General features: G+C 34.4%; 1 protein-coding gene across 3 annotated transcripts in view; it reads right to left on the bottom strand.

The window, feature by feature from the left end:
* Window positions 1-20,672, bottom strand: part of WWC1 (WW and C2 domain containing 1) — a 118,145-nt gene that overhangs the window by 19,117 nt on the left and 78,356 nt on the right. For all 3 annotated transcript variants that reach the window (XM_058170626.1, XM_058170627.1, XM_058170628.1), the window contains exons 5-13: window positions 20,238-20,317; window positions 17,468-17,597; window positions 16,916-17,062; window positions 16,630-16,703; window positions 12,870-13,112; window positions 7,763-7,852; window positions 6,556-7,091; window positions 2,511-2,619; window positions 929-1,009 (exon numbers count right to left, since the gene is read on the bottom strand). In XM_058170626.1, the coding sequence (XP_058026609.1) occupies window positions 929-1,009; window positions 2,511-2,619; window positions 6,556-7,091; window positions 7,763-7,852; window positions 12,870-13,112; window positions 16,630-16,703; window positions 16,916-17,062; window positions 17,468-17,597; window positions 20,238-20,317 (1,490 nt within the window). The remainder of the gene's footprint in view (window positions 1-928; window positions 1,010-2,510; window positions 2,620-6,555; window positions 7,092-7,762; window positions 7,853-12,869; window positions 13,113-16,629; window positions 16,704-16,915; window positions 17,063-17,467; window positions 17,598-20,237; window positions 20,318-20,672) is intronic.

The following is a 20,672-nucleotide window of genomic DNA, read 5'->3' on the forward strand; positions in this document are numbered from 1 at the left end:
TAGAATAGAATAGAATTTTTATTGGCCAAGTGTGATTGGACACACAAGGAATTTGTCTTGGTGCATATGCTCTCAGTGTACATAAAAGAAAAGATACGTTCATCAAGGTACAACATTTACAACACAATTGATGATCAATATATCAATATAAATCATAAGGATTGCCAGTAACAAGTTATAAATGAAAGAGGCAATTGTAGATTGTAATAAAATAATCCTAATCACACAAACACATACACACCTACAGATACCCCTGAATGAAATTTTTCAGATTTTCATACCTAGTACTAATCAATCCTCTATGCTTTTTCAAAAGAGGAAAATCGTTTGAATATAATAGGATTTCCTGGCATATGTGCCAAAGAAGTGGTTACAAAATGATTGGGCTCAGTGGTCTTTAATTTAAGCAAACATAATTAAAATTAGACAGCGCTGAAAGGAACTCAAGCATACAGTCATATTTTTGCCAAGCATCTCCACTATAGATAAATGAATGATAATGAAGTACGAGGGTCCAGAAAAATTGTGCCTTGAGGCCTCATCATTAAGCCTCCAATATTATCTGTTAATATCACATTCAAATCTATACCTCTAGCATTTTTTGTAATCTTACTTGCAGTACACCACTCGGAGTGGTGAAATCCAACAGGTTCTGACAGGTTCTGGAGAACCGGTAGCGGAAATTTTGAGTAGTTCGGAGAACCACCAAATTCTACCTCTGGCTGGCCCCAGAGTGGGGTGGGAATGGAGATTTTGCAATATCTTTCCCCTGCCATGCCAACCAAGCCCACCACGCCCACCAAGCCACGGCCACAGAACCAGAAGTAAAAAAAATTGGATTTCACCATTGACCACTCCATTATAGAAAAATTATTCAGTACTAATAAGGATACTAGCTTAAAAGCACAGGAGAAGACATTCATCTTACTTCATTGAAACTTGAACTTTAGCTGTAATAGGGGCATCTGCATCATCATTCTCAAATGTTGCCATTTCTAAGATGCATGGCCTGAAAAAGATAACAGAGACATTTAAATATAAATGTTAAAATGCCAATAGAAGTCAACCATAAGGACATAAAACAAAGTGTAAATACATAAAACATCCATTTCTGAATAGCTACTGAATTTCTTTCTTTATAGTCTAAAAATCATGAGGGGAAAGAAATGGTTTTGCCTGGGATCAGAAATGTGTAGGTATCAGGTTAGCCCCCTTGAAGAGGGCATGCTGTTGATGCACATCACTTCTGAGAGGCCCCTCTGTTGTATAGCCATGTTCAATAACATTATTTACACTATCTTGAGAAGAATCTTCAACAACCACCTATGGATCAGATAGTGACCTATAGGAATTATTTGACTATTCTAAACCTAAGCTATTTAGAGTTTAATGACCAGCATCATTTATGAAAGTTTGAGCAACAAAGGAATTACTGGGATCACATGACTTTGTTGTTCAGGCTCTAATAATATACTAGCAATTGTATTTTGGATAGTTTTTCGAAACAGGTGCACTTTTAATACCTGGCAATAATTTCATGATGATTAGATCAAATATCTTAATCTAGATAGGGATGCAGTTGTTATAACAAAACTGATAAAGACTACTACAGCTAGTCATAGAGAACACTTGTACCACCCAAGAGATTGAGAGAAATACATTAATTGGAGTCTTCATACCATGGTCTACTTTATAAACTTTTAGGTTTCTTTTTCTAAAAAAGTCAAATCATTAAAAAGTAATTCATTTTTGCTCTCTTTTGCAACAAATAGAGGGCATTTATTTTCCCACCTACTGTATAGTCACAGCATAGTCTTCTCCAAAATTTGGAGGGTAGAAAACCATTTAAATGTGATACTTAATATTGATATCAAATATTAATATCAAATAGAATTGTAAGATTTCTTAATTAAGGACTTACTTCAAGTACATGGGAAAAACAACTAAGTGGGATTCTCAGTGACAGAATCATGAGAAGCAGAAAGGGCACAAGCTTAAAATTCATTCCACATCCTCCCTAGGAGAATGCTAAATTGGTCAAGAGAAACTACTGAGCATAAGTAAAATTAAGGTAAGAAAGAATAAGATAGAAGATGCATTTTAGTGAGTCCTTGACTGATAATGTCTCATCAGTCTTGGAGTATCTTTGATTAACCCAGTCTTTAATATTTCAGATAGCCTTCTTAACAGTTTATCCTACAGAACCAACACACTTCCTAGGGGAAATTGGCTGGCTATTTTGAACAAGAAAATGTTATTAACCGAATTATAGTACTCAATTATGGGAAATTAAAAATGGAGTCTATAGGAAACATTCCAGTGATATCAGAAAAGGAAATGCAGACCAGCGTACTATACTATGTACACTATGAATTGAAATTGTTGTGGCCTGAAAATATCCTTGACAATATTTTTCATAACAAATATACAATCTGTGAGATTCAACTTTCCTGATCTGGTGAAGTTGATGTATGCAAATCAAATTTGTAATCAACTTGGGTGAGAATTACCTTTGCACAGATGCTTCATACACCCCACTATCTCCAGCAACTGACTCATCTGACACTGCAGCTGATACACATGCCACTTTCGGTACAGATCCTTCAATCATATTTACAGCTAGAAAAATGCAAAGACAAAGGAATAAATTCATGACAAAGTTGAACAATATTAAAAAAACCAATGGGCATACTCATTAGATACCTGTATCTGGAGCAGATGACAGTCAACTCTAATTCAAAAACCAGTGGATCCAGTGGTGATATCTGAATCTAAAGTGGACACTGTTGATTGCTTCTTAAAAATAACATGCTTTTTTTTTAATTTGCACAATGGCGGCACATACTCAAAGAAATATGCATTTGGGTTGAAAAGGGATGAAGGTCCTTGATGTCAATATAATATAATGCCTGCCAAATATACTGAGCTTAGATAGCTAGTACAGTATGCAAGGTCAGAAAACTGTCTAAATCTATAAGGAGATGCTGACAGGTAGAGTGCGACTGACCCTACTGATTCTGAAGCACTGCTTTTTGCACATCTTGAGAGAAAAAGATGGCAACTTTAAAATTATGGATGATGATATGCAATCACATACTTTGGGCATGTGACCTGAGTGAATAATAGATTAGGAAAATTGACTCTGGTTGGCAAATTTGAGAGATGTAAAGGATAAAGGAACTGATAAAGTAGATGAATGGGATTAGAGAATTTATTGGACTATCCTTGGAAGACTTCCAGGTTGCTGGCTATGGGTTCAAATGGCAAGCAAGCAGTCATTTGAAGTCAAGTCAGATTTGATGACTGTGAGCTAGTTTGAGGAAAAAATCTTGAGATGGCAAATATGAACGGAGATGGCGAATATGAGCGGAGGTTAATTAATAAAAAGTCCCTAGTTATAATTTTCTTTTTAAAAATCTTATTGCTTTTATTTTTTAGATCAAGGGTTTTGACTGCATGAGTTCATGTGCTGAATTGTTTTTCTTTTATTGCAGTATTTTGATTTGTATCCTATATTTCCACTACCCAACTATTTAAATGACACAAGAGAATAATATTTAAACTTTTCAATATTTAAACATGTCTATGAAGAAAGAGAAGGAGAGGTAATTTGGGGAGGGTTAATTAATTAGCTATATCTTACAAGAACATGTGAAGACACATGATCCCAGAAGGCTATGCTGTAACTCAATCAGGCAGCTTTTCCACTTCTCTGAGCTGTGTGTGCAAATCCCAGAGAGTGAATGTTTTTACTCATTATTGCCCTGAAATAAACTACCTATGGTGATTATTTTGTCTGCTGACTGAATAACAATCCTCAATCACTTAATCTTCTTAGTGCCTTGTAGCTTTCTCTTTAACTCCCTCAGCCATTTTCAAAGAACCAAGAAAGTTTAGGCTAATTGCCATCAAAACCTAATGGGAATAATAACCCTTTCACACTCCAAATACAAATTGTGGTATTGCTCACAGGGAAGAAGTAAGAATTTATCCCTCATGCTAAAGACGAATTATTTTTTAAATCTTGTACTTCATATTTATATGTTTGTATACATACACACACACACACACACACATATGTATAATTAACTTATTGCGTATACAGATATGCCAAAGGCTACATGGTTCTTAAAATACTATACTGCTTTAAAAGTAAGAAACTAAGAGGGACTATGCGAAATATAATGGAAGGAAACCCAAAATCTAGAGACAGGTGGCACCCACAACTGTCCTTACTGCCATTGTCATTCATTTTCATTCACATTACTTTGGGAGCTAATTCTAGCTAAAAACAATATACTAAGTAGCTAGATGAATATATTTTATTTATTAAAGATATTTGGGTATTACCTACTCAAATGAGTCCAGGAGGTTTGCAATAATACAATAAAACTTCTAAAATTAGGAATAGCACTTACTTATATACCTCTTCACAGTGCTTTCCAGCCCTCTCTATTATGTTAAAAATATTAACATTATTAAAATATTGAAAAATCTTCAGTGCTCCATTCTTTTCAGAGAAGGAAAATATTTTCTAAAGAATAAAATTTGTAAAAAAACTAAGTTCCAGTCCCAAATTATTTAGATAGCCACCTTTTCCACTTTTCCTCAAATCACAGGCTAAGTATGTTGACTTGCCTTTAGCATTATTAAAAGGAAAAGTCAATGATTCCCCTTAGTTGGAAATCAGTATCTCTGTTCCCTGGGCAAAACTGAATCCATTGTTCGTATCCTTGTTCATTTCTTTTTCAATTCTTCTTGGTAAGGATGTAATCATTTATTTTTTTGTCTCACTATTCCAGAAATTCAGAAGACAGAGCTAACAAGTTAACAATAATATCTAAGAATGTTACAAAAAGTCCAAATGTTATTACCATCTGGTATTGGACTATATAGTCATTACATTCTGCATTATGTTGTGTCAATTTGCTATATCCAATTTTAAAGTAGTTTTTTATAATGAATTAAACAGCATCACTACCAAATGGATTTGTAACTGGCTGAACAACTGCTCTCAACACATAGTCTTTAATGGAACAGCATCTACATGGAGGGAAGTATGCAGTGGGGTACCCCAAGGTTCTTTCTTAGGGCCAGAACTCTTCAATACTTTCATCAATGATTTATACAAGGGGATAGAAGAGGAACACATTAAATTTGTGGACAACACCAAGCTGGCAGGAATAGTCAACACGCCAGAAGATAGGCTGAAGATACAGAAGGATCTTGATAAGACTTGAACACTGGGTCCTATCTAACAAAATGAAATTCAATGTTGAGAAAAGTAAGGTTCTACATTTAGGCAAGAAAAACCAAATGCATAGGTATACAATAGATGGTACCTGGATCAACAGCAGTAACTGTGAAAGGGAACTTGAGTCACTTAAATATGAGCCATCAGTATGCGGAAGCTGCCAAAAAAGCCAATGCAGTCCTAGGCTGCATTAAGAGGGGGATAGAATCAAGATCACGAGAAGTGTTAGTATCACTATATAATGCCTTGATAAGACCATATTTGGAATACTGCATCCAGTTTTGGTCACCACGATATAAAAAAGAAGTTGAGATTCTAGAAAGACTGTGGAGAAGAGGAACAAAGATGGTTGGAGACTGGAGGCTAAAACATGAAGAATGGTTGCAGGAATTGGATATGTCTAGTTTAATGAAAAGAAGGACTAGGGGTAACATGATAGCACTATTCCAATATCTAAGGCAGGGGTCTCCAAGCTTGGCAACTTTAAGACTTGTGGACTTCAACTCCCAGAGTTCCTCAGCCAGCAAAGCTGACTCAGCCAGCAAAGCTGACTGGCACAAAGAAGAAGGGATCAACATATTTTCCAAAGCACCTGAAAGCAGGAAAAGAAGCAATGGATGGAAACTAATCAAGGAGAGAAGCAACCTAGAACTAAGGGGAAATTTCCTGACAGTTAGAACTATTAATCAGTGGGACTTTGCCTCCAGAAATTGTGAATGCTCCAACACGGAAGTTTTTAAGAAGTTACTGGACAATCATTTGTGTGAAATGGTATAAAGTTTCCTGCCTGAGAAGGGGGTTAGACTAAAAGACCTCCAAGGTCCCTTCCAACATTATTCTGTTATAATGTAATTCCTATGGAAAATTATGAATGTATAGAAGACACTTCTCATAGGATAACCTACCAAAGGAAGGAGTATCTGTTACACATTCATTTCCTTGCTTACTTAATGTGGAGAGACACTTTAATTTTATGAAATCTCTTAACAATGAAAACAGAACAGTTTTCATAGACTAAAAAAAAAAAAAGTATCGCCATCTAATAGTAATAGTTTCCTGTGAGAATATGGATTTATTATTATAAATTTCATCTTCACTATTGTATTTAACTATGATTATCAGAATATCCAAAAACATTTTATATGAATTCAATGCTAAAAATCTTTGCTGTATAGGATTGTTGTTCTACTTTATAGCTATAAGCTTGAAATTTTGTAAATAAAACTAGTAAGTATTTTTTTTAAATAGCAAACAGTACCAATAATTTGGAATGAAAATAAGGAAGGTATCCATTACTTCACCTTGGTCCAAATGCTTGACCCCAGTTCTAGAATCTTCTATTCTATACTTTTTCCCACCTACAGAGTTTAGACCAAGTTCAGCAAGTCCACTGTTTATTTCAGTATCTTCAAAGTCTGCATGATTCACAAACGCATCTCCTATGAAGAATGGATCTGTCACTAGTGGTGAACATGGTGGAGAAGGAGATGAAAGAGATGACCTTGGCGATAAAGATGTTGAGGATTTGGGTGTTCCAGACAAGGATCTCAAGATCTGCAAGCGGCTGGTGGGATCTGTTTTCTGCGTTTTTACTACTTCATTCTCATGGATAGTAGTGATGCATCCTGAAGGTCGAAAACCAGTTGTTCTCTCCAAAAGCAAGAGGTCCATTTTATTCTGATATTCAGAGTCTAGCTGTTCAAACTGTTCATGTAACAGATCAGTAAAGCTGGCTGAAGTTGAAGAATCCTGGCTTGAGGTGACCAGAGATCCTCTACTGGATGCAAGTGAGCCATGACTACTGCCAGAAGATAAGGAAAGCATGCTAGAGGACAAACTGAAACAAAAATAATAATTAGAAATCAAAATCAAGATGGGTACATTGATTTAAGTATCTTATTTAGAACAAGTGATTCTAATCATCTGTCATTTACAAAACTCTCTAGATGAATTGTTTCCTAATTCTTAACCTAAACTATCTCTCAAATGTGTTAGAAGGATGAAATAGCAGAACTGCTCTTCATTAGAAGTATCTCTGAGAAATTTGAATTTAAATAAACAAATTTTTAGGCATAATCAATTATTTTGTCTGTTTTCAATAAGATCTTCTATCCCCTTACTGCATTTCTTGTAATACGATTTCCGAAAGTGAATTACTATTTCAGCTTATTATCTTTATTTTATAAAATACATGCTAGATACTGCAGAAGGTATGTTGCTGTAGAATAGAATAGAATAGAATAGAATTTTATTGGCCAAGTGTGATTGGACACATTACTGTCTTATTATGATGATGATGATGATGATGATGATGATGATGATGATGATGTATTATTATTACTGTCTAAGCATCCTTGACACTTTTGCATTTCTACTCTATTTCAAAGGGTCATCTCTTAATAAGACCAAGTTGCCATTTGTAATGCTAAGGGAAATCCTTTTTACATTTATGTTCAGAGGCCTCTTTTACTCATTAAATTCAAACATTCAAAAGCCTGGGACACTTACTTTTTCAACTGCACGTGCAACACTGCTACTAATCGTGTTGTTTCCTCTAGTTCTTGAGCCAGCTGGTTTCTTTTACTGCTTAACTTCAACCTGAAGAAAATATATACAAAGGCAAGATTATAATGCTGCTGCTGTGATGTCAATTGTGGTGTCAGAGAAGTATAGTAGCATCCACACTGTCTGCAGCTTAATGACAAGTGGAAGAGAAAAAAATGAATAAAAACAAAGTAAATTCTCTAGTGCAAATTCTTGCTCATGTTAACAGTGAGGCTTAGAACTAGGAAAATTAGCCTTCTTCCTTGTGGGGAAAAGACCAATTGCACAAGAAACAAATACAATCAAACTTTAACAAAGAAGTAGAAAGAATGCAAAAAATATTTTAAGTAGTTCTTTGCAAAACAATTGATGGCAGAAGAAATAATAGTATATGGCTATTCAAATCACAAACATCTTACAATAATCTTCATTAAAATAATATACTGTAATAAGAAGGATCCAAAGATTATGCAAATCCACTATTTAGAAGTAGTTCCTGTATAAAGAGGAAATTTCATAAAACGCACAAAAGCTTATCTATTTGAAGACAACAATCACTAGAAATAATATAGTAGATTTAAACATACAGAAAAAAATTAAACCGAGCACAGTTCTTAGCTAACTTTTTCTTATTCTGTTAGAGAACAAACAACCCTTGGAACACATGTTATCTCTGTGCCAATCTGTCATCCAAATCCTTCTTCTTGCAAATTCCAAGTTTAATCAGCGCCTGGGGGATTATCTTAGCTGCCCACAACTTATACCTTAACACAGAGCTTATTGCTTGTCTCTCTCCGACCAGGGAACTGTCTGCTGTTCCATAAACAAAAAGCTTTTCCATTCAGAGAGGAGAAAGCTGCAGGAGAACTTTCCTTTGGCTAAATGTTAAAGTAAAAAATAAAATAAAAATGGAGGTGCCTGATAGCACTTTTTCTAATTAACAGATCTGATTAAAAGATACAAGCTTTGGTGAGATGCGGATCACTTTATCAGATTCATAGAGGGGCAAATTGATGTAGTATTAGCAAGTACACACAGATTTAGAGATGCCTTGCCATTCTCTTCCTCTAATGTGCTATGTGCTATGACATATGCTATCATCTGTCAGCCATAATATCCCTTTGGATTCTGTTAGGACAACAAATTTTGTACAAAAAAAATAATGGGTATATTTAACATCAGGACTGAAACAAGGTAATATCAAAGCATTTCAATTTCTCAGTACCCTCTATTGCAGATCTCAGAACAAGACTTCGAACAGCAGAATTGAGAGAGAAGAAGATTGTGGAACCCAGAGAACCCAGATGACATATTTAAAAGAGATAAGGTTATTTCAAAGATCTTAGCTAACTTAATGGTTTTTAAACTCATTACAATTGTTTATTGATAAGGTACTTGTAATCTGTCTCACATGTAACCTACTTCACCGTAATTGGCTAACAAGTTAATCTCTCTTTCCATCCCTTGTCCTCCACTCTTTCCCAATTTTAATCCTAAAGCAGTTTTGATATTCTGTTTGTATTTTAATACAATTTGTTAGTTGGAAAAGATACTACCAGATTCTTTCTGGGTTTTGGCTCTTTTTCAGAGAAATGAAATGATTCAAGATAAATTTCAAAGAAAGCAAGTAAAGAAAGAATTGTGTAAAAATGTTAAACCTTGTTGTGAATGTTATTCATCTTGTAGTGTGCTAATCCCTCTTGAGAATAAGGCAGAACAAGAGTTACTTTGAGGCTAGTGCCTGCTGTAAGTGAGAATATTTTATTGGGAAGCAAAACTATATGAACTATTGTACTTTGTTGTTGCACTGGAATCTGTTACAGATACTGTTCCTGCAGAGAGTTATTACATTTCCACATTCACATCAGTAGTGGGTTTCAATTTTGTTCGCTACCAGTTCGCAAGTGCACATGTATGACACTTCTGCGCATGCACAAAGACATCTGGGTGGAGCCTCCTACCACCGCCGCTACCGGTTCACTCGATCTGGGGCGAACTGGTAGCAACCCACCACTGATTCACATGCTCCCAAAAGAACGAAGCAGCCCTTAGAATCTTTTGGAAGTTGCAAGATTCAGAGGCTTTACATACAGGGAGCCATACGAAAACAATCCAAGAACAGTGTGCCAAAATATGGTAATCTTTTGTATGAATGTACAATTTGCTTCACTGAAGGGTATTATTTTGATTGCACTGTCAGCTCAAAAACAAAGGAGACTTCCAGTATTAAGACTTTATGACTTTTAGATAACAATTAAAATTAAACACCAAACATAATAATTATAACACATTTTCAAGTCACAAATATAAACATTGAAGTGGATAAATAGAGGCATTTGTTTTCAATTCCCAAAACCAATCTGAAATATAACACCTGTCTGTCCCTTCTTTATCTTTCAAAATAGATGTGAGATTTATCCAATTTCAAATTAACCCATATACTGCTATAAAATATTCAGCTATATTAAGTATGTACAAATACATTATTTTAATTAAAACAGGCTTATCATATGTACTCCTGAATGTAATCACTATTGCCTAAAACCCTAGATTATCCGTCTGTTTTTTAATACAAGTTATCAACTGCTGTCAATTTAACTTCTGCTTTAGCAGAAGCAGCAGGACAGTGATTGAAACAAATGAATATTAAATCTCTCTCTTTATAATAAGTCCCTGATAAAACATTTCTGTCAGTATCATGAATCTTTGTTATTTAAGTGGTAACTTTTCAATAAAAATTTACTGGGTGAATCCACCTGAGCTACTTTGAAAAATAATTTATCAGCATATTCCGAATTCTAAAAATTCCAGGTAAATCTTTAGACCTGAGAAATCTTCAGGACTCAGTTAAGTATTGCAGAATATTGGCACCAGAGAATGATTTTTATTTCTGTGCTTTTAAGCATTCATGCCAATGAGCTTCATAAATAGCCCAACCCAACAAAGACATAAAGTAAAATGGGTGAGAAAATAGCTTTCTTCAACCATTCACTGTCATGTTGATAAGTAGCAAAACATAATTTTAGAAAGCAAGGTAGAGACATTTACATTTTTCTAGTCTACATAAAGAATTCCAGCAGTAGAATGTAGCAAAAAGAAGAATGAATATCATTCTGAGATTTAGATTGTAAATATTTTCAGATGCCTGAACACTTTAATTTCTACAGAGAACTGTTTTTAGATCATTTGTATAAGATTGATGATCTTTCACAAGAAAATGCTTGGCCTATAAAACCATGCATAACAACTGAATAAAAAGAACATGTGCAAATGGCTTTTAGTGAATATAATCTGTCAAAATTATCACTACACTCTAGAAATATCCACCTACACATAAAGTCTAAAAACAGCAATTACACTGAGAATGTCCAACTTATTACTATTGCATTTTGCCATGGGACTTTCATTATAGATGTAACAATAAGGTATTACTACTACATCCAGGCAATCATGACAATTCTATTTAGTAGCCCACAGAACTACTGAAGAGAGGATAAATAGCATTTTTATGTTCTTGATGACCCAGCTGTCAAATTGCAATACTTCAGTTTCTATGGGGATAACATTTAACGAGTAATATCAATTTAAATACAGCTACCTTTTTAGTATCTCTGCACTTCTGAAGCACTGTATCTGCCTGGATTTACAGATATCTACACAACAAATTTACTGGATTGTTTAGTAAGAAAAATCAAGTGCATTAGTGGTTTCCAACTCGTAATTAATGGAAAGAAGAATATCATGAATTCAACTCTAAGTAATTAATGCTTGTCTGGATAATTCTGTTCCTGTTTCATGTTTAATACTTTTCTCATTTCTCACTTATATATAATTACTTTTTTTGTAGTCTAATTAGAAGATTTCTTAAAATAATATTAGTTTACAAAGGCAGGCATCCAATGCACAGGTTCAACTATTGATCTTTTTAAACATTATTCACATATTATATCTTTTCCCACATCCTATTAGAAGATTTTTACAATTGTTTCTTAATTTTTAAAATTTATAAATATTTTCATCTACATAAATTTTACTAGATTCTTGGTGACCCAAAATTTAACAGTCATTTTTGAATACTGCAATTTTCAATTATCTCACATACCTATGGTCCATATTTGCTCAGTTTAAATTCTTCAAAACTCAGCTATCATACGTGAACGGCCATCATAAGCTTACCTTCAACAATCTATTTTTGTCACATTTGGAGAGACAAAAATATTTTGTATGCTATTTAGAAGTAAGATCAATTTTGAAATTGTATTTCAGATTCAATCTGCAATACAATTTCCTTTCTTTCATTTCTACAATTTTCAAATGATCCACTGTTTAATTTGTTCACCTCAAGCTATGGGTTAAGTGCTTCCCATCTCGTTCATAGACTCATCTTGTCACAGGAATTTTCTTGAAGACGGCTTTGCAGATCTTTTTGACCTGACTGAGAGCTGGATTAATAAGCCACAATACCGCAATAATAAATTTCCATTAAAAGGACTATAAGGAAATCCTAACCCCATTATAAAGTACTTCTAAGTGGTTTTCGAGTTCTAACTTTTATTAAACTTGTATTGACAAAAGATACCTTATTCATTGAACCATATATAATACATTTTATGGACTTGTGAATAAGATGTGAAACAATAAACATTACCTATTTTCCACTCCATAAATCCATTAATTTAAAATTAATTAACTATTTATTGAATTGATGTCTTTTGTGACAGTCTACAACAGGGTTGTCAAGCTGGCAGCCCGAGGGCCAGATGCATCGCACACAGACCACACCCATCCCAGCTCTGGGAAGGGGAAAAACATCGCGAAACATCACGTGACGGCAACATGACACAGCGAGTTTTAACACCCATGTAGATTTTTGTAATAGTCTACATTTTGCTTTATTTCCGTTTTCTTTTCTTTGCTTTATTTCCTCTTTCTTTTCTTTCCCAGACCAAGGTAATGTTTCACTGCCATCACTGAAATCCGCAGATTAAAAACCCTAATTTATGAGACTCATTTCATAAAGCATCATCTGCTAATATAAACAAGGAATTCCGACATCAAATGATTCCCATACCTTTCTGTTAAAGCTTTGCTCTGTGTATCTCTTGCAGTCTGAAGATCTTCTTCTAGACGTTTTCTCTTCATCTCCAGTTTTTCTATATCAGTCTGAGTCCATTTTCTTGGGCTAATGAACCGCATTTCTTTGAGAAGTTCCTCCTTTTCATTTATCAACATTAATCTGTCTTGTTCTGAATCAAGCACACCAGGCCAGGCCTCACTGTCCAATTTAGCCAGCTGTATTTTTAAGTTTGCTATTCTGTGAATGGGAAAAATTATTACTATATCATGTTTTATCATTAAAATATATCAAAGAGTAAAGAATACTCTTCAGTGTAAACTCCCTTTTTTCTTTGACAATAATACAAAGTAAAACTTAGGATATAAAAAATCACTGATTACTTTAAGCCTCTACAGTGGGCCATTTTGTTCTGCAGACTGCAATTTATTATTCTTACCAGAATTGCAGACTGGATCTTTATTGACATACAGTGGCAAGTCAAAGTTTTGACTGGTTAGCTGGTGCTTTGCTTTGCAGTATTTTAAAGATACATCTCTAAATAAGTGACCTTGTTTCTATAGGATACATTTAATTAATTAAAACTTTGTAATTAATAGAAATCCATCCACTGAAATCTTCTTTGAAGCTATTTTAACAGTTAACTGTCTCGCTAAGCTGCACACTGGGCTCTAGTGAATAATTATTAAAGGCATTAATATATAATCTGCGAATTCCTCAGTGCATTTGTAAAAAGTATGTTCTAAGAGGATTTCTCAGCTGTAATTTGATAACTTATGTCATTTACCAGTCTGTATGCAAGAATATATCAGCTTAGTATCCACAACCCTTTCAGGGTAAGCAGTATTATGAAAAGCACAGAACAGGAGTATAAAATTATAAGATAAATAAATCAAAGTATGAAGTGGGGGGGGGGAGAAATACAGCTAAATCTTTTTACACTAACGTTATTCACTATACCTCTTGAGACCTTTTATCTTTGCAACTGTCCTTTTCTCCATTATACCTATTTCATTCATTATCCTTGACTTGCGCACAGCATGTGAGCACACAGCATGTAGTTTTGACTACAAAGTTATGCTTTGGCATGAGCGAGAGTGGAAATGTAATACCTGACTGCAATTTATTTAATCAATTGCATCTCTTCATAGGAGTGCATGGCACCTGAGAAAAGGAATCATAGGACAGGATTATCTATGAGACCGCCTGCTGCTACCAATAGCCTCCCATCGATTCGTGCGCTCCCATAGAGGGAGTCTCCTCAGGGTGCCGTCGGTCAAACAATGTAGACTGGCGACCCCTGGGGGAGAGCCTTTTCTGTGGGGGCTCCTGCCCTCTGGAATGAACTGCCTCCGAGGATACGTCAACTTCCTGATCTCCGGATCTTTCGCCGCGAGCTAAAGACCTTTCTGTTCCATCGTGCAGGGCTGGCTTAATGAAGTTTTTTATTGGGGTTTTAATATAGTTTTATTATAATTCTTTAGCCTTTAATTTAATTAGTTTTTAAATGCTTTTTTAACTTTCTGATTTGTGCTTTTTACCATGGCTGTAAACCGCCCTGAGTCCTTCGGGAGAAGGGCGGTATATAAATTAAATGAATAATAATAATATGATACTAGGAAAAAACACAGCTGCTTTAAAGGAGTTGCAGATAGGTACTAAACTGTACTCCAGGTGTACTGAAACACCTTGTCGTTGAAGTGAAGTGTGTGTATACACACACACACACTCACACGTGTATATACACACATACATGCATACATACACACACACACACAGAGAGAGAGAGAGAAGTATATATTAGGAGTTTGTATTTTTGATATTTGAAAGCGTGATATCATCTTGTTACTATTTGGAACTGCTGACCATGGATTTTCTCCAAGAGGATTTATCCCCAACCTGACCCTTCAAGTTTTCCAATGGTGCTCCAGTGGACTGCACTCATTCACCTCATTACTGTTTGCTGTCTTTTTCAGTTTCTTTTTAGTTTTGCCAAAGACAATTGGGAAAATTAGGAAGAACTGTATTTTGCAGCAATAACACCAGAGAGATGTGTTTTCCCATAAAATCTATGATAATGTAACACTGATTAATATGATAATCAGTGAAAAATTCACTGAGAAATGTGAATTGATATTTGTATCAAGGACACAAGGATCAAGGCTATCCTCCCTTCCCTTCCCCTCCTTCCCTCCCTTCCTTCCCTTTCTTTCCATGATATTCTCCCTGTGGAAACTCAGACTTGCAGACAGATGCTAAATTACATTCCTGAACATGGAATGTAAATATCTGAAACACATTTTTTTAGATTTCTGATGCCTTATACAACCTTATAACAAAAGAGTCATGCTATACTTGCTGCAAAAGGATGTTTTCATAGAAACAAAATTATGAAGATGTAATTCATTTCCATATAGGATTGAAATAAGTGTTCTTGGGTGGAAACTGATCAAGGAAAGAAGCAACTTAGAACTAAGGAGAAATTTCCTGACAGTTAGAACAATTAATAAGTGGAACGACTTGCCTGCAGAAGTTGTGAATGCTCCTGGAAATTTTTAAGAAAATGTTGGATAACCATTTGTCTGAGATGGTGTAGGGTTTCCTGCCTGGGCAGGGGGTTGGATTAGAAGGCCTCCAAGGTCCCTTCCAACTCTATTGTTGTTGTTGTTGTTATTATTATTGTTATCTATCTATCTATCTATCTATCTATCTATCTATCTATCTATCTATCTATCTATCTATCTATCTATCATCATCATCATCTATCAGCAGCTTTGGTAGTGTTCTAAATATATATTTTTCTAACCAATAAATGTTGCATTTTATGTTAGAATATTAGAATAGATGCCCAGAGTAATCCTGAGGTAAGATGGTTTTTCTAAATAAAATTAATAAATTAATAAATGTTGTCAGTTGGAGGAAGCACAAAGTGAGTTGGCTACTGCAAAAATAGAAATTATTTCTAATTCAAAGATTTCCTAACACCAATTCTGTAATTATTCACTTTATGACTTTTTTCTAGAAATGATAAGCATTGTTGATGAAATTACAGGAAAATTTTGTGCATATTTATTCAAAACCTTTTTAAAATGGTAAATGTTGGTTAGGGCATCTCAGAAATATTGGCGTAATACTTTCAGAGTCTGAACCTTATTCTCATAAAAAGGAACTAAAAAGATCCTGTTACCAGATTTTATATGTGTGTTTTTTGGAGAGTACTATGGGGACTTTAGAAATTGTTTTATAAAATATAGTTACTTAGAAAGAGAGAGAAAAAAAACTTGAGTTAGAAGTGCAAAAAGACAAAGGTATAAGAATTGCTTACCATGCCATTTAATCCTTACAAGACAGATGTTCTGCTATTCTAAATGCACCATGTCAACTTAGGCTGCTTGATTTATTTTTATTTTTATTTTTAAAAATTAAGAGAGTGGCAATATTTTCTTATTGTCAAAATCAGTGTGGAACTACGCTTCAGCGTTAAAGAAAAGGCTACCAGGTCACCATTATTTCACAATTCTTACAATATAAAGGCACTTTGTTTACAGTTAATTAACTGCAACTGACAAAAATATATGAAAAGCATATAATTGCATAACAGCATTTCAAGCATAGATATAGGTAAATAAGTAAGTGATCTATTTTTAGAAAATGACTACTTTGCTGAAGAGATTTTGCCAGAAATAGATTATTTTATGGTATTGGAAAGTCAGCTGCTTTCCAAACTGCCAAGAGCAATAAAAAAAAACCTAATTACCTTCGCTTAGCATCTTCGTATTGGAGACGCACTCTTACTTTCTCAGCCAAGTGATTATTGCAGCTCACAAAAAACTGACAGGAGAAAATGTTAATCATCAAGAGGTCAGAGCCAAAATTCACAAGAATTCAAAGACAAATTTTTTTCATTAACTTTGTTTTCAAGAAACATAGAAATATTATGTAAAACAAATTTATATAGATAAATCTATTCCAAACATCTGTACATTGGATCTATGAAAAATCATCAGGCTATTAAAGAACATGCTTAAAGATGAGATACATACATTTCCAGAAACATCTGTTTGGGAGCCAGCATCCAGGTACGTCCTAGGTAAAGAGCAATGGGAACTTCCCAAGGAAGTGCTATTGGTCCATAAGTCCGAATGGGATCTTGTATTTGCTACAAAGTTAGCTTTTAGTCTGGCAAGACTCTGAAATGAGAAGGAAGAACACCTACTGTCTTATTACCCTCTCATTTCCATGCTGTTTTGAAGGAGACACTTAAAAGGAAAGTAACGAAGGCATAATAAACAATTAAAAAACAGTGATTCGCATAAATCTGAAAGGACTTTTAAAATCAAATTTATTTATTTTTATTAAATGGGTTTCTTTTATCAAAGCAGAAGTTGGGCTACAGATGGGCAGTTATTTCACCTATCTTACTTTAAGGAAATTATCAACAGTGAGAATAACTGATTTTTAACCAGCATTTCTATATAAAGTTAATTTTATGTGTAGGTTAGGAAAAAACATTTCTGTACTTGCAGAAACTCGTAATTATTATGATAGTTTTTAATGTATGCTAGGTACATTATTTCATTAAACTGATTTCATACCTCAATAAGATCTTGCTTTTCTTGTTCTCCTGAAGTGATAGCCTTCTTGATAGCTTTCATTTCATTTAAAATGGCTTGTGCTTCATCAAGTTTATATCCACCTTGGGTATCAGACATTTTCATATCAATTCTTTAGATAAAAGGAAAGAGAAACCATTACTCACTGTAAGAGAGTTAAGAAAAGGAATACATTTATTAAAGTGGGAGTGAAATTGGGATTTTTGAGTCCTTGATTTTCCATCTACTGGAGAGCTTAAACCAATATCTACTGTATATTGCTTAAATTTCTATGTGCTAATTTCCTCTGCTGCAAACTGATGTACTGAAAGATATGACTGAACAAGTATAGAAATGATCAGTTTCCAGGGGGGGAAAAGATTAAATTACATTAATATGGGATTAAAATTTACATTTTCACTATCATCTACAAGATGGTCCAGTACATGTTCATGCAGATATATGTGAGAAAGCTAGAGAGCATATAGAATTTGGATTTTCATTCATTACTATGACAGAAAGAGAATCTATGTCCTTATTTTCTTGCAATATTGTCATTTCCTAGCTGGTCTAAGTCTAAAGCTGACTGAACCTTTAGGTTGACTCTTGGTACACGGCCAGTTTGCTCTGGACTTCAAGAAACAGATCTCAAAAATGGGAAGATGATACCAAAATACAGGTCAGGGGGTATTTGTGCATTGTACAAAACACTGAAAAATACAGCTCCCATGAGTAATTTGTCATTAGTTTGTGTTAGGCATGTAGTTCTGGAGTTTTTGTTTTACAAGTTTCTAGGAAGCACTGTTACATTACTACATCTGTCAATAGCATAAATATTTTGAAAATGTGTGAGATTACTTAGGTCTCAAAGGTTTTATTGCAGATTGTAATGACCGTGGATATGTTATGTAACTCTTCATTTATAGAAAAAAGTGTAGATTCTTCCAATTTGAAAATAATTTCATATTTAACAATTTCTACCAAGTTTATAAACTTTTATATAGTTTCATTTGATACTGATTCCAAATCAACACGGTTTATTAACTGATGGATAAGCGTAATAAACATGGAAAGAATAATTTGAAACAATTGGGGAAAATGTTTAATAGTGGATATTGCTCTGATTTTTTTTTCTCCTATACCTTAGTGTAGAAAGAAAACTAAAGTATTTACATTAAATAGGCGGGAATCAAGTTTGTCTTGTTGTATTTACTCCTAATTGGCTCTAGAGCAATATAACAATATAACAAAAACACAAAGTCAGAAAAATAATGTCCAAAATAGCATGATCCATTATTATAATCAAATAGTAAAATGCCAGGACACAAATGCAACAACTCTAGTCTCCCCAATACTTTATGAACAGAAACTAAAGTCTTTATGTATATGGAGCTTCCAAATTATCCAGTTCATTTTGTCCTGAAGGTGCTTTCCAAAGGCAACTGGACTTTCTTGGTTTTTTTTCCCTTGAAAATCTGTTAAAATTGAATAGTTCTCTCTCACCAGATGGGGAGGGATAGAAACACCACTGATCTCCTATATACAACACCGTCCTTTCTGCAGGCTCAAGGTGGTTTCATACCCATTTGCAGTCTAATTCAGGTGACTGAGAATACAGATAAACCCCCAAGTGGCATCAACCACTCTCAGAATGCTAACAACCAGATGAATATAAATCCTTCCATTCCCCCCATTCAGGCAGAACTGAAGCTTCTTCTTGGATGAGAAGCAAAACACTTGCAAGGATAAAACCAAGAAAAACCCTGGAAAAGTGCCTTTGGGTTAAAGCTATTGTGAAAACTGCAGATGAACGTCAAGCTTTAATATGACACCAATGTATTAAGTATATTGGATGTAATCCTATGAAAGGAAGAGATTCCTTTAAATCTAACTTAACTCTTAGTCATTGCATGGTCATGGCTATGCAATGTTTTCTTGGCAACCAAAGGAAACTATTTTACTTTCTTTACTAGGATCCCCCCCACACACACACAATTTTTGAATCGGATGGACATTTCTTGATGATCCAAGTAAATATCAGACCCAACCTTACTTATCTTAAGTGCAGCCAAGGTTGATAGAGATTGTCATCCATGTGATATAAAAACAAACTTAAAATTCAATGAATTCTGGGGCAGTTTGTCTTTACTCTCCCCTATTTGTATAATCTCTACTCGTTTTGTAATGCAGTCCATCATGTAACATGCAAAGCCTGCATACTTCTCTAGATCATGTTCCTCAAACTTTTTACCTTTTTTTTTTGCGTTGAGAGGCTGTTCTCTTCTAATAATACTCACAATTTCTTTAATTTCAATTCTCCAGTCAATAATGACAAAAATTCACATTTTCCAACTAGTAATGTATGTGTGTGTGTGTGTGTGCGTGTGTATGTTATATGTATGTATGTGTGTGTGTGTGTGTATGTATATATATATATATATATATATATATATATATATATATTTATTTATTTATATTCATATGAATGAATGTTATTTATTTATTTAGATAGGTGATGGATGAATGGATAGACAGACAGATAGATAGATAGATAGATAGATAGATAGATAGATAGATAGATAGATAGATAGATGGAGGGAGGGAGGGAGGGCGGAGGGAGGGAGGGGGAAGCACTCCTTAGAAGCTTTGCACAAGCCTGTATGAAACTTTGTATTTAGTCAAGTTCCTTATCACCGATCTTTGATCCTGATTAGTTGTATGAACTGCTGACAGATCCGAAGTCAGAATTCCAGACATATATGTTGGAACTTACTTCTTCAGGGTTTGAAAACCATGTTCTTTATACTGGAGTTCCTGTCTCATGTGAGCAACTTCTCTTTTTAGTTTATTAACCTAGAGATAAGTGAAACAAAATGCTTTATTTTAGCCAGCATATACTATATTTCTTTAAAAAAAACACACATCAAGATTAAAAAAAAATAGCGTGTCCATATAGTGCTCTGCTAAACATGTCTACCTTCTTAGTATTAGATATTAATTTCTTTCAATTCATTGATAAACCATGCATTAGGGCTTTCAATTTGAAACCATAATTAGGTCACTAGACTTCCCCATACCGAGCACAAGATTCTCCCCTGCAATTTTAGCTACTAGAAAATTTATTTTTTCCCTTAGCTGTTTGTAATCATTTCATTTGATGACACAATTAGGATTGGCATCTCCACTGCTAAGCAACCCAGTTATTAAG

Source organism: Ahaetulla prasina, chromosome 2, assembly GCF_028640845.1.
Source record: "Ahaetulla prasina isolate Xishuangbanna chromosome 2, ASM2864084v1, whole genome shotgun sequence".
NCBI lineage: Eukaryota > Metazoa > Chordata > Lepidosauria > Squamata > Colubridae > Ahaetulla > Ahaetulla prasina.